This window comes from Aulostomus chinensis, chromosome 12 (genome assembly GCF_037954235.1).
Source record: "Aulostomus chinensis isolate RoL2024-O1b breed Wild chromosome 12, RoL_Achi_v1.0, whole genome shotgun sequence".
Classification (NCBI taxonomy): Eukaryota; Metazoa; Chordata; class Actinopteri; order Syngnathiformes; family Aulostomidae; genus Aulostomus; species Aulostomus chinensis.
The window spans coordinates 28,971,572-28,986,883 of NC_141331.1; the positions used below are offsets into that span (position 1 = coordinate 28,971,572).

General features: G+C 43.8%; 1 protein-coding gene across 2 annotated transcripts in view; it reads right to left on the reverse strand.

The window, feature by feature from the left end:
- Nucleotides 1–13,689, reverse strand: part of lcp1 (lymphocyte cytosolic protein 1 (L-plastin)) — a 25,203-nt gene extending 11,514 nt beyond the window's left edge. The window contains exons 1-7 of one of the 2 annotated variants that reach the window (XR_015118788.1): nt 13,579–13,689; nt 11,692–11,766; nt 9,969–10,117; nt 9,719–9,842; nt 9,374–9,506; nt 1,360–1,441; nt 1,116–1,281 (exon numbers count right to left, since the gene is read on the reverse strand). Coding sequence is in view for 1 of the 2 variants with exons in the window: in XM_086221056.1 (XP_086077182.1) it covers nt 1,116–1,281; nt 1,360–1,441; nt 9,374–9,506; nt 9,719–9,842; nt 9,969–10,117; nt 11,692–11,758 (721 nt within the window). In the remaining variant the exon portion in view is untranslated. The remainder of the gene's footprint in view (nt 1–1,115; nt 1,282–1,359; nt 1,442–9,373; nt 9,507–9,718; nt 9,843–9,968; nt 10,118–11,691; nt 11,767–13,578) is intronic. The other variant, XM_086221056.1, reaches the window with a different exon arrangement.
- Between the last annotated feature and the right edge of the window lie 1,623 nt (nt 13,690–15,312).

Genomic DNA, 15,312 nt, shown 5'->3' on the forward strand with positions numbered 1-15,312 from the left:
CATTCTCTGTCTTTCCATCTGTCCATCAGTCTCTCTTCCTTTCTCTCTCTCTTTATCTCTGTCCCTCTCTTTCCTTCTGTCTCCCTGTCTTCCTCCATTCTCTGTCTTTGTCTCTGTCCATCAGTCTCTCCTCCTTTCTCTCTCTTTATCTCTGTCCCTCTCTCTCCTTCTGTCTCTCTGTCTTCCTCCATTCTCTGTATTTGTTTCTGTCCATCAGCCTCTCCTCCTTTCTCTCTCTTTATCTCTGTCCCTCTCTTTCCTTCTGTCTCTCTGTCTTCCTCCATTCTCTGTCTTTGTCTCTGTCCTGCTCTCCTGCTCTCTCTCCGTCCCCACTGATCCTGGATCTGCTCCACCTTCCTGCTGGTAAAGGAAGGTTCTGGTGGCTGCTGTTGCAGGATGTGCTGCTGATGGAGAATTGTTGGGTGGAGGTTCATTGAAGGAGGGAGGTGCTGGACCTGCTCTACTTGGACAGAGTCAGGTCAGAACTTTGGTTGGGGTTTGGTGAGACAAATAAACCTGACTTGACTTTGCTTTTATTTAAAATGCTAAAGACATTTACTTCTCATTTTCTCTACAAAAGAAAGGCATTTTGGTTTCGCTGAATGTCTATCAATGTTCACTGGGATGTCTCAGAGGGTTTTTAAAGTTGTCGTTTATTATTTGTTTTCTTTTTTCATGTCTTCCTGTTACACCTGGTGTGCGCGTCAACGCTGTCATGCAGCACCGATCACGCAGCATCGTACTCTGAACTGCTGCTGTGAGGTCACCTTTGGTTTTCAACTCCGCGTGTCTTTTTTTCAACTCGTGATCAATGCGTTCGTTGCACTCGGATCCTGAGAGAGGGATCTCACATCCACGCCTGCAGGGTTGAACATGAAACTCAAACCTGAACCTTCAAGCTCAGATGAGCAGTAAGTGTGTGAAAACAGCGGCGAGAGGGTTCTTGCACCCTAAACGAAATACGTTTATAAGTCGCAACGTCCGCAGACTTGGTGCTGATCATTGATCGTGAATCATTGCTTGGTTTCCTTGACTCAGCATGAAATAAATCCTGAGGGTGAGAGTTGTCCCTTCACGAGCTTACATCCAGGAAACATTCACTGACATGAACTCACCTTCGTTCCTGCTGAGCTCAATGTCAGCAAACAGTCCGATCTTGATGACCTGCCACAGCAGACCCAGGACCAGATGCTGCCTGCCCTCCTTCAGGTCCTCAGCCCCGATGTTCACGACGTGGCAGCCGATGGCCGAAGCTGAATTAAGAGCCAAGTTCAGGTTCTCCTGTTAGACCAGAGAACATGAGGCTCGGTGAGATGGCAGACAGGTCAAACTCCATCACACTGGCTCCTCCTGTCTCACCTGGATGGTGAAGGGCGTGAGCTTCTTGTTGTTGATGGTCCTCTCATCGATGGTGTCGGGGACAGAGAGGTTGATCATCTTACTGAGAGACAGAAACACAGGCATAAACAACTGAAGCACACAGTAAACCCAGTTTAGATAAATCCACATTTACTGCATAAACCCCAGCTTGGATAAACCAACATTTACTGCATAAACCCAGCTTAGATAAACCAACATTTACTGCATAAACCCAGCTTAGATAAACCCACATTACGTGCATGAACCCCAGCTTGGATGAATCCACATTTGCTTCATAAACCCAGTTTTATATAAACCCACATTTACTGCATAAACCCCAGCTTTGATAAACCCACATTTACTGCATAAACCCCAGCTTTGATAAACCCACATTTACTGCATAAACCCAGCTTGGATGAATCCACATTTACTGCATAAACCCCAGCTTTGATAAACCCACATTTACTGCATAAACGCCAGCTTGGATAAACCCACATTAAATGCATAAACCCAGCTTAGATAAACCCACATTTACTGCATAAACCCCAGCTTTGATAAACCCACATTAACTGCATAAACCCCATTTTAGACAAACCCACATTTACTGCATAAACCCCAGCTTTGATAAACCCACATTAACTGCATAAACCCCAGTTTGGATAAACCCACATTTACTGCATAAACCCCAGCTTGGATAAACCCACATTAACTGCATAAACCCAGCTTAGATAAACCCACATTTACTGCACAAACCCCAGCTTGGATAAACCCACATTAACTGCATAAACCCCAGCTTTGATAAACCCACATTAACTGCATAAACCCCATTTTAGACAAACCCACATTTACTGCATAAACCCCAGCTTTGATAAACCCACATTTACTGCATAAACCCCAGCTTGGATAAACCCACATTAACTGCATAAACCCCAGCTTGGATAAACCCACATTAACTGCATAAACCCAGCTTAGATAAACCCACATTTACTGCATAAACCCCAGCTTGGATAAACCCACATTAACTGCATAAACCCAGCTTAGATAAACCCACATTTACTGCATAAACCCCAGCTTTGATAAACCCACATTTACTGCATAAACCCCAGCTTGGATAAACCCACATTTACTGCATAAACCCAGCTTAGATAAACCCACATTTACTGCATAAACCCCAGCTTGGATAAACCCACATTAACTGCATAAACCCAGCTTAGATAAACCCACATTTACTGCATAAACCCCAGCTTTGATAAACCCACATTAACTGCATAAACCCCATTTTAGACAAACCCACATTTACTGCATAAACCCCAGCTTTGATAAACCCACATTTACTGCACAAACCCCAGCTTGGATAAACCCACATTTACTGCATAAACCCCAGCTTGGATAAACCCACATTAACTGCATAAACCCAGCTTAGATAAACCCACATTTACTGCATAAACCCCAGCTTTGATAAACCCACATTTACTGCATAAACCCCAGCTTGGATAAACCCACATTTACTGCATAAACCCCAGCTTTGATAAACCCACATTAACTGCATAAACCCCATTTTAGACAAACCCACATTTACTGCATAAACCCCAGCTTTGATAAACCCACATTTACTGCATAAACCCAGCTTGGATGAATCCACATTTGCTACGTGAACCCAGTTTTATATAAAACCACATTTACTGCTTAAACCCAGTTTAGATAAACCCACATTTACTGGATAAACCCCATTTTAGACAAACCCACACGTACTACATAAACCCAGCTTAGATAGGACTTCCGGGAAGATGGCCGATAGTGCAGACTTATAGTTAACTACTCTCCCAAGTCTGAAAATTACAACCCACCCAAGAAAAAAACTCGATAATTAAAAACCATACTACGGGTGGAAGAGGCAACCGAAGAACAGTTACGAAACAAAAACAAGATAAAGCTGTGGAAATAACTAGAAAGACCTCTGAAAGTGAAGGAAGCGAACACGAGGATGACACAGCAAAGAAAATGGACGGAGCAGACCACAACGAGACGTTGCGAACTGGGTTGGCTACAATTTTATAGAGCGCTTTTCTACCTCAGCAGCACTCAAAGCGCTTTACAGTGTCGTCTCATTCACCTGTTCACTCACACACTGATGGTCGAGCTGCCATGCAAGGTACCAACCTACTCATCAGGTTCAGTATCTTGCTCAAGGACACATGGACATGGTCACCGGGGTCCAGGATCGAACCAGCGACCCTTTGGTTGCTAGACGGCCACTCTACCCCTGAGCCATGCCGCCCATAATCAGTAAAGACATAAAAGACCTCAAACAAGAGATACGACACGAACTGAAAGAAGAAATGAAAGAAGAAATAAGCACTCTTCAGCAAGAAATTGAACGTAAACTAACAGATAATATTAATGAACTACAGACACAGAAGGAGGCTCAGGCTGAGACCCAGGTACTCATAGCAGAGCTGGAGGAGTGGAAAACAGACGCGGGAGAAGTGATGATGGAAATGCTGGAGCAGACTCGACAGACGCAAGAGAAGATAAGAGACCTTGAGGGAAGATCACGGAGAAACAATATCCAAATCTTCGGCATCCCAGAGGAGAAAGAGATGGAAGAAAACTCCACCAGTCAGTACATTGAGCGGCTGCTAAAAACAGAGCTCCAGCTACCTGAAGAAGTGGAGCTACATACCCAACGAGCGCATCGCAGCCACAGAAACCGGGCCCAAATGCTACACCCAGGTCCATCATAGTTAACTTTCTGAAGTTGGAGACAAAAGAAGTGACCCTGAAGATGGCATGGGGGAAAAAGTACAAGTGGAAAACAAACTAATCTTTTTTGATCACGACTATCCTGCTGAAGCCGTCCAGAAACGGAGGTCATATGCGGACATCAAAAAGGTCCTCAAAGAAAAAAAGATCCGTTTCCAGACACCGCTAATGAAAATATGGATACACTGGAGCGACGGAGTGAAAATGTACGAAAGCGCCAGAGAAGCTGAGCGGGATATGAGAGAGAGGGGACACACAGTGGACCCACCAGAAGAAGACGGCACACCTGCGGCTACGAGGAAGGAACAAGTGACGCCCGATTGGCAGCGTGTGAAAGGGAAGGATACGAGACGGGAAGCTGATGGAAGAGATGAGGGTTTTCCCCTTGCCCACCAACGGGGACTCGGGGAGGACAGATAATTCTCCCCAGCATTTGAAGTCACTCACTGTTCTGATTTCTGTTGTTTCACTTACTGTTCATGAATGCTTGGTTCAGAGATGTTTGGGAGTTTGCTTTCAAGGAATAACAACACTTAAGATGACTAACCATATCAAAATAATGTGGCTGAATGTAAATGGGTTAAATAATCCAATGAAAAGACAGAAGGTCATCACAAAACTTAAAAAAGAAAAGGCACACATAATCTTTCTTCAAGAGACTCACCTGTCTCAATCAGAACACAATAAACTTAGAAAATATGGCTATAGGAACTTATACCATAGTACTTTTAGAGAAGGAAGTAGAGGAGGGGTAGTGATACTGATATCAAATACAATTAAATTTGAACTCGAGAAGGAATGCAGGGACAAAGAAGGAAGATATGTCATTATCAAAGGAAGACTGAAGAATGAACTAGTTACATTGGTAAATATATATGCACCTCCAGAAAGTGACAAATATTTTTTAAATGTGTATTTGATGTCATTCTATCAGAAATGGGAGGAGTCCTGGTTTGTGGGGGAGATCTAAATGTTGTCAGGGCCCACAAAAAAGCATTTGGCAAGATTCATAAACGTGTCTTTGGAGGAGATGGCGATGATCGATGTTTGGAGGAATCTCCATCCACAGGAACAAGACTTCACACTTTACTGGGCAGCACTTGGGACCCACTCAAGGATAGAGTACTGCTTTATGAATGTAGAGGATAATCACATGGTAAGGCAGTGCAAAATAGGGGCTGCAGATGTGTCTGATCACAACTCTATTTAACAACAAATTTAGATGGTAGAGGACGACACAGTGTGGAGACTCAATTTGGGAAGAATGAACAATGATCAAACAAGGCAGGAGGTTAAAATGGAAATAAAAAGATAGATAGAGGAAAATAACAATGACGCTGTGGACCCAACAATTTTTTGGGTTGCCATGAAGGCAGTCATCAGAGGAAAGCTGATAGCTGAAGCAGCATACAGAAAAAGAGTCAAAGAAGAAGCCGAGAGACTGAATCCTGAGAAGCTAAGGGGACTGGAACAGAAACACCAAAGTAGTAACGACTCCAAGATAAGTCAGCAAATTAAAGAAACAAAAACCAAAATAGATGACGTACTACTGGATAAAATTGAAAAAAAGAATAAATGCCTTCAGATGAGTTACCATGAAGTAGGCTCAAAGGCCACTAAAATATTGGCAAAGCGAATAAGAAAACAACAGGCAATTAATAAAATCTACAAAATTAAAGATCCACTCACAGGTGAGACAGTATCCACCCCTGATGGTATTGGAAAAATCTTCCAAAGATACTACCAAGATTTGTAGACACAGCCTACATCCGCAGAAGAGAATGAAATGAGTGCATTCCTGGAGTTGTTAGCTGGACCTTCAACAGGACGAATACAAAATGGAAAATTAACAGCTGAGATTACAAATGAGGAGGTGAGAGAGGCAATAAATACATTGACAAACAATGAAATGCCAGGGAGCGATGGATACCCAGTTGAGTGGTGTCAGATGTTTGGAGACGAGCTGACTCCACCGCTCCTTGCTTCTTTCAATTCCAAAACAACAAAACATCCCCATCGTGGGCCGAGGCAGTAATTACAGCCAGAAGGACAAAGAGCAGTGCGCCAGCTACACACCAATTTCCTTAGTAAATGTAGATTATAAAATTTATACAAAAATAATCTCTAAAAGACTGAACTCCTTTATATCAGAAATAATAGAAGAGGATCAAACAGGATTTGTAGGAGGACGACAGACTCATGATAGCATTAGAATTCTCTTCTGCTGTTCCCAAATGGTGGAACCAACTACCGAACTCTGTGCGTTCTGCTGAGTCCCTTTCTACTTTTAAGAGACAGTTGAAGACTCAATTGTTCAGAGAGCACCGAGGCACTGAACCTGACTCTGCTCCTCTTTGGGGTAGAATCAGTCAGAGGGTCCAAGACCCAGCACTTAGTGACTATGTAGCACTAACTGGGTTGTGTGATGTGGTATGTCTGTCAAAAAAAAAAAAAAAAAGGGGGGGGGGGGCGACACTTCTTCTGCCACTAGATGGCAGTACCTGTGACCAAATCACAACTGAAGCACTTTTGCGCTTCCTATGGACTTTTCCTTAATTAGGTCTAAATTCTTGCTTGTGTTGTACGTCGCTTTGGACAAAAGCGTCTGCTAAATGAAACTGTAGAATTGTAGAATAGTAGAATTGTAGAAGAACACTACAAACACTGCGGTGGAACTTTGGAGAACCACTTGTGCAGGCTACTAGACAGGACCAAGGACCAGAGGAGTGATGGTGAACGATGGAGAGCAAAAAATAGGCCTCTTGGCGGATGACATCATCACCTACCTTGAACACCCAAACAAATCACTACCTACATTGATGAAGCGTCTGGAGACATTCAGAAACCTGTCAAGGTATAAAATAAATGTTGCAAAGACTCAGATATTAACGCTTAACTACAACCCACCAAAAGAGATCCAGGAATTATTTAATTTCACCTGGAAACTTAAGAGAATTGAATATTTGGAGGGTCATAATCACCAAATCACTACCTAGATTATTTCAATCAAACTGTGGCAAGAGAAGTCAGGAAATACAAAAAGACATTGAAAGATGGTCCATATTGACATTAGATTTAAGCTCACAAATTCAGATAATTAGAATGAATGTTTTGCCAAGGCTTTTATACCTGTTCCAATCTCTACCAGTAGGGGTCCCCCAGTCTCAATTTATGAGATGGAATAGATGAATATCAAGGTTTGTTTGGGGAGGGAGGAAACCAAGAATAAGGTTGGAGACTCTCCAGCCACCGAAAGAAGATGGAGGGTTGGGACTCCCAACTTTGAAAATGTACTTTTGTGCGGCCCAGTGAAGGTTTATTGTTGGTTGGTGCAACACAGATTTTACTGCAAAGTGGAAAGAAATGGAAAAACAAATCGGGGAGTACCCAATAGAGAGTGTTATAGGAGATGAAGAAACATACCAACAGATTAAAAACCAAGGAAGCCCAATTGTGATGTTTACCCTGAAGGTATGGTTCAACATAATAAAGAAATATAAGATCCAGGGAGACACCGGCTCCCTAAAGGGGGTGGCATTGACAGCAATTTTAAACCAGCAAGACACGATAAAGGACTTAAAAAGTGGACAGTGAAGGGAGTTACAGCAATGTGTGTGTTCGTGAAAGACGGACAGCTGGAGAGTTTCCAAAATCTAAAAAAAAAACATGATTTAGATAAAAACAAATTCTGTAGGTTCCTACAACTGAGGGATCACTATATGGAAAAGATAAAGACGGATCCCTCCAGAGAAGTGAACGCTGTGATTCAAATCATAATTAATACGTACAAGGAGGCCAAAGGTAGAACTTTATCAAGATTATATAAAAGTTTGATATCTAATAAACATTCAACTAAATATATAAAACAAAAATTGGAATCAGAATTACAGATAAAAATTAATGATGAAGAGTGGCTAAATATGTGGACAATACACCACACGTCCACGAGTTCTCGGATCTGGAGGAGTTCTCTTGGAAAAATCTGATACGATTTTTTGTTTCACCAAGATCAAGAGTGAACAGCTGAACAAAAACACACCCTGTTGGAGAGGCTGTGGAGTCGTGAACGTGGACCACTCGCATATTTTTGGGAATGTGATAAAATCAGACGATTTTGGCAAATAATACACAACACATTGATAAAAGTTCTTGCATATCCAATTCCTGTGTCTTGTAAGGTCCTGTCTTTATGTAATTTAACTGCAGAAAATGTGAGAGCGGAAGACCTACACTTGGTAAAAGTACTATTGACAGCAGCCAAAAAAGCCATCACGAAGAAATGGGGAAAGGACGACCCCCCTACAAAGGACCAGTGGACCCACCTTATAGAGGACATTTACTAAAAGGAAAAAATGATCCATGGTCTACGGCTCCAGGAGGCTCAACTTAACGAGAGATGGAAGAGATGGACGTCATCTGTGTTCCATCAGCGACCAACCATGCAAGCTGACATCGTTTGAGAGGATGGAACATGGACGAATGCTTTGATCGTGACTATTATTGATTGATTTATGTTTGTAGTTGTATGTTTTGATGTGTATGTAACATCTATGCAAAAGAAAATATCTCAATAAAAATTAAAGTTAAAAAAAACCCAGCTTAGATAAACCCAAGTTTACTGCATAAACCCCAGCTTAGATAAACCCACATTTATTAGATAAACCATACTTAAATAAATCTACATTAACTGCATAAACCCAGCTTAGATAAACCCACCTGTACTACATAAACCCTGAGTTTAGATAAACCCACATTAACCGCATAAACCCAGTTTAGATAAACCCACCTGTACTACATAAACCCTGAGTTTAGATAAACCCACATTTACTTCATAAACCCCTGCTTAAACCCATATTTAATAAATGAGAACCGCATTGAATGAACTCCATCTTAGATAAATATGTCTGTATTCAATAAACGCACCTTAGATTATACCCGTTCTACATAAACCCACCGTAAATTAAAAAACTTGATAAAAACCCCACCTTGGATCAAGCTGCCTCAAATAAGGGAGCCTGACCTGAGATTAACCACTTTGAATAAAAAACACCCCGAACCTTGAAGAAACCTCACCACAGCAGCCCAGCAGGGGGCAATTTAGAAGTCGCATTAGCAGGGGGCACGCGTCCACCTGCATACTCGCCACCTGCACTTGACCACCAGCCTCACGGTGATGTCACCTCTGATTTGACCTTTTTGGTCCTTTTCATGTTATACGGCGTTGTCCAGGACGGCCTGAAACACAACGCACCAGAGGACGATTCCGTCTCCAACAGCGCTGAACAGATCGTTGGTGTCAGGATCCGCCGGCAGAACATGTTTGCAGTCGGCGTCCTTCTCCAGAGCCTTATTGATCCAGTTCACGAAGGCCACCTTCTCCTCCTCTGCAGGCACAAGACCCCCACACCCCCAGACCATCAGCATGGGCCCTGGTCCACGTTCACATCAGCCGCCCGCTAGACTCTGGTTCCACAGTTACACAGGCATGTTCAGCAACATGTGAATGAAGACTACAGGACACACGTGTGTGAAAGAGAGAAAGAGAGGGTGTGTATGTGTGTGTGAGTGTGTGTGTTTGTGTGTGTGTGTGACAGACCTGAGTACGAGTGCTGTGTCCCTGACTGCTCTGAGGTTCCTGCGATGCTACACAGCCCCTCCTTCTTGTTGATGGCTCTCCTGAAGGTCTTGGCCACCTCAGTGCTCTTCAACCCATGAACAATCTGACAACACAAACTTCTCCCATGTTACAGTGGACATAAACACTGTGTGTGTGCGTGCGCGTGTGTGTGTGTGTGTGTGTGTGTGTGTGCATGTGTTTGTCTGCCACCTTTGATCTGTGAACCCACCTGAGTGAACTCTTCAAAGGTGAGCTGGTTGCTGGTCTTGGTCAACTCTTGGATGATCTCCCGGACCTTGTAGCCTGGCAGGGCCAGGTTGGCAGCTCGGAAGAGCTCTGTGAGCTCATCTTTGCTAATGTACCCATTGTTGTCGATATCTGCAGATAGAGGGAGGGTCAGAGGTCAAAAACAGGTAGGTCAAAGTTCAGGATTCATTTTAATGCTTAGCCTTATGCATGAAATGTTTTCATCTGCAAAGAGTTAATAATCATCACAGCCACACTGCCAGAGAAGGAGGGAGGACTTATATGCCAGGCTCTGCTGCCGGTCTGCGAGGCTAAACTCAGGGCTAAGTACACCAGATTTCAAAAATTTAATGAATGAGGTCCATGAGCGTGTGGGAGAGCGGTCGTTTCATTAGAAATGTAATAAAATTCTAAATGTTCTAAATGTTAAAGGTGCAGCACTTGACGACCATCACTCCGCTTGAACCGCCTCGCGGGGAACACCTATGTCAAGAAGACGGGTGAGGTCCCCTCAGCTCTTGACTGTGTGTTCTCAATGTTCTTAAGTGTTTCAGGAACACAGAAAGTTGTGATCAGTCATTTTTGAATCTACAGCAGGCAGCTCCATCTCATGCTTCTGAGTCGGCTCTGAGGATCTACCCTGGTATGGGGGCTAAAAAGGCTCTTAGAACAAAACCAATAAACCACTACATTCCTTCAACAGCTCTTAGAACTCGGACATAGTTGTTTGTTCCCCAAAACTAAGCACGGGTTCTGGACTCCAAACACGACCAGACAGCCACCTGAGCCAGGGCCGGGGTGGGACTCCGAATCTGACCGGGAGGAATTAATACCAGCAGGCCACTTTGGCCATCCGGCGCGCACATCACGCCGCCAAAATGGCGTGAAATGGTGGCATCTGTCTGACAGACTATCATACCACAAACAGGAGGGGAGGGGGCGAGCATGCGAGTGAGCCGAGTGAGTGCAGCTCTCTCGTGTCGCTCGCTCGTGCGACACAAACTGGAGCCTGCAGCAGCAGCACTGACTGAGCAGATTGATGAATGAAAGGCCTCCATAGAATTGAGACCTTTGTTTTATCTGCGCTGTCTGTCGCTAGCTGGCCTGCCTGGCTTGAGGGGGAAGGAAAAAAAATGTTGTTGTTTTTTTTCCTCGCCAGCCAGGCAGGCCACCAAGGGGCCAGGCCACCCGGAAAACTCCCGGTAGTCCCAACGGCCACCCCGCCACTGACCTCAGCATTGAATCATGAAACAGTATCACAGATGTCACATGGAACCTCCTGAATATGTTCTCATCTAACCTCGTGACTTCCACTATTCAACCACATCAGCTGATCAAGTTAGGTGTTGCAATGAGATACATGGTTCTGATCTAGAGTTCCTTGGTCCACTTGTGGTGGGTCACCTCTGCACCGCCTGCTCTCAGTGGACGGACTCCGTCGTGTCATCAGGTTCAGGGGATTTACGTCTGGGTTTGTGGAACTTTTACTCTTTTATGCATAAACACATTCAGGTTAAAACCAATTTTAGAATTGGAATATTTCTGCTTCCACATGGAGCTGAAATAATAAAAGGTCCAGGGATCGTTGCAGCTCAGGACGTGTGACCATCTGGATCTTTAAATCAGCTGAGAGGAACCTACAGATTTGTGTTGAAGAGCTCAATCAGCACTCCTCCTGTGATTCCTCTGGGCGGAGCCCCACTTACCAATCTTAGCAAAAGCTTCTCGGAGTTCGTCAAGGTCGTCCGCAGAGATCGGTGTGGTAGCGTCCATGTTGGGTTCTGCAGCCAAACAGAACAGAGAACAACAGCCGTCAGACAGAAGCCAACGATGAGGGCGAACTGGGGAGAGAAGGAGGAAGTGGCTCCTGATTTCATACATGGTGCAAACAGTTCTCACTTCTGCCAGCGTTCAACTTCCTGCTTCTGCTGCACTTCCTGTCACAGACAGACACATTTCTGCTGTTGCTCTAATGGCTGATCAAGTCCCTCAGACCTGTAGCTGGACCTGGAGCTGACTGCAGCACTCCGATTCTAGGCTGCGCTCCTCATAGACTAAAGAACCAGCTGAGCCTGTTGGTCATAGTCACACAAGCTCAGAACCACAGACCTTGATGATGCAAAGATGAAAAATCTTTATGTCCCAACTAGTGAACCAGTAGTGGGAGGGGGGGCACAGCTGATGGCGGCGTGGCTGACAGGGGTGTCTGATGGGTCGCCTGGCAGCCAGCCAGCGAGCTGCCTCTGACAGCACGTTGAGAGGCAGCTCCGCCTTGCTCCTCCCATGCTGGAGACCTTCGCACCTTCAGGGTGGACCTGCACATTTCCATGACTGCGAGCTGAGATGGGTCAGTTCAACTAGAGATGGAGGGTATCGATCGACCAGAGGTGGAGGGTATCGATTGACCAGAGGTGGAGGGTATTGATTGACCAGAGGTGGAGGGTATCGATCGACCAGAGATAGACTACAGAACTACATAGTCAAAAAAATGAAATGGTTCATTCACCAGATTAACAAGCTTGAAGTATAAGCTTGAATTGATCGATGGGAGCCAAGAAATCGACTTCCTGAACACACAGATGAGAAGACAAGAACTAAAGAACACGTGACCGACCCTGGAGGATGAGTGGCGCTAATAACTTAAAGATTTAAAGATTCTTTCATGGAGACATGAGGAGCACAGGTCTAACACGCCATCAGGCCACACAGAAGCACCACATGTGGACTGGAGTCCAGCAGCTGCAGTAGCAGATGAAGAGGAAGGAGGATGTTTTCCTCGTTTTGTTCTGTTTTGCACCGCTGGTTTGAGAGGACTGGAATTTCATCAATGCTGTATGTCATGCAGGTATAGTATATTTGACAATAAAGTTGACTTTGATTGTTGCTACTCTAGAACAAAGATGCCCTGCTGCAGTTGCGGAGCAGGAACTCACTACAAGAGCACTTGTGAAGAGAGAGAGGTCTGGGAACACCGCTCTTCCCCAGGTCTGGTGCCTCATTAGCTGGTCCACCTGAAACACCTGGAAACTTGAATATTGAGCCTGGTTGTATTGCATGAATTGAAGAAACTCTGAAAGTGTTTGCAGAGATTCTGAGCTAACAGAGCCCCTCAGTCTATTTTCCCATCAGACGCAGAGCTAGAAAGAAGCTCACATACAGTTTATCATTCTGTACCTGCAGCTGCTTCACTTCGCTGCTGAGGAGACTGAGTTCCTGAGCTGTAATGGCTGCTCCTCCTTCTCTATATCAAACTTGCAGCCGATGAGGTTTTCTGCAGTTGATGTGAAGCTAACCACAGACTTCCTTGTCAGTTCACTGCAGAGGAACAACTTCTCCTTCCTGACCCGAAGGCCACAGCTGCGATTACTTTTCATCAAAAGGATTTTAGATGATTTCACAAGCACCAGGTTATGAAGACGAGGCGAAGAACGTCCACGTGTGACAAGAGGTCACCACTGTGATCAAAAACGATGCCTGAATGTGACCTTACACCGTTACAACCTTGGCTTCACACAAACACACAAATAATCCCACAATGGTGCTTTCAGTTAACACCTGCCTGAATGGGACACCACATGATCATTTTGCTTTACCTGAGAGGTGTGTTGAGGAGGCTGGTGATCTCTGAGGAAGGTCCGTGATCTGGCTGCTGGTGGTTCGCAGCGTGACAGGCTCAACTCATCTATTCAAATCTCTGAGGAAGGAAGTGACATGACGAGCGACACTGACAGGCATTTTGTCTTTATATGGCAATGCAGGGACTCCCTGCGGCAGGAGTGCAGGTCTGGGCCTTTAGGAAGGTGGAGGGAAGTTCAGATGAAGATCCCCACCACACAGAGAATATCTGGTCAGGGATCAGTAGTTTCAGTCATAATGTACGCACATGCATACACGCATACACACAGCAGCAATTCGTCCTGAGATCACGGATGGTGACGAGAGTCTGCTTGCCATCATGGTGCTGTAATGCTCCTGAGCGTCATGAAGTCGTCAATCTATCAGTCGATACAACTTTATTTATAGAGCTCGATATCACAAATCAGAACTCACCTGGAGGAGCTTAGCTGTCCTCTCCATGTGTGTGTGTGCGCGCTCCACTTCTGCTGCTCTAATCGTGTCTTGAAGTTCGCAGGATTTGCTTTTGAAAGTTCATCATCCCCATCAGGTGACTTGTTTTTGGCTCCAAAACTTTTTTCAAAGTAGTAGTGGTGGTAGTAGTGTAGTAGCTGAGGAGCCATCATGTATTCAGCCAGCTGGAGTTCACGCGACAACTCAATCTGGTTGAACCTCTAATCTGAACTACAGACTTATTCCAAAGGACCTGCAGGGGTGGGGCCCCTTCAGGGCTGAGCTGCCCTCCCAGAGGAACAAGACAAAAATGAAATAATATGAAGGTGCTTCATAATACATAGTTTTTTGGGACATACAAATATTGATGAGGATGTTTGCACAGCATGACACCTGCTGGTCAGTTATTGTAACTACGTTTGGCCTGTCAGAAGCCAGCAGAATGGAGTTTAGCTTCAGCAGGAAGTCACAAAAATTAGTCAAGCTCAGAGTAAGTATATAAGCATATGTGTATAATAGTAATTTATAATTAAATAGAATATTTATAGTATTGATAGGAAATATTATATCAGCAATAGTCAGAATCAAAGGGGCACTGAAGCCCCAACCACCAAAAGTTGAGGGTAAATTTGTTTCAGCAAGGAAAAAATAAGAAGTTCACTTGAATTTTAAGTGTTTTGTCCAAAATCACAAAACCCTTTCTTTATTCTGAGGATCAATTGTAAAAACAAAAAACTTTTCACAAGTTTGACTCAGAATCCATAAATTGTAGAAATATGATGTGTGTGACTCTAAATATCATACATACATATCTCTATCTATATCATATCTATCTATATATAATCTATATATATCCTCTATTACAATGGCAGAGTGGAACATGGTCCATTCACACTCAATGTCCCCCACTGCCCCTGGGATGCGGTCAAAGCTCTGCCGGACGTGGGAGTTGAAAATCATTCTGACTGGTTCTTCTGCCAGGTGTTCCCATCAAACCCTCACTACTCGTATATATATATCATCATATATATGATATATATGATATATATGATATATATATCATATATATATGATATATATCATATATATCATATATATATCATATATCATATATATATGATATATATGATATATATCATATATATCATATATATGATATATATGATATATATCATATATATGATATATATGATGATATATATAGATGATATATGATATATATCATATATGATATATATGATATATATGATATATATCAT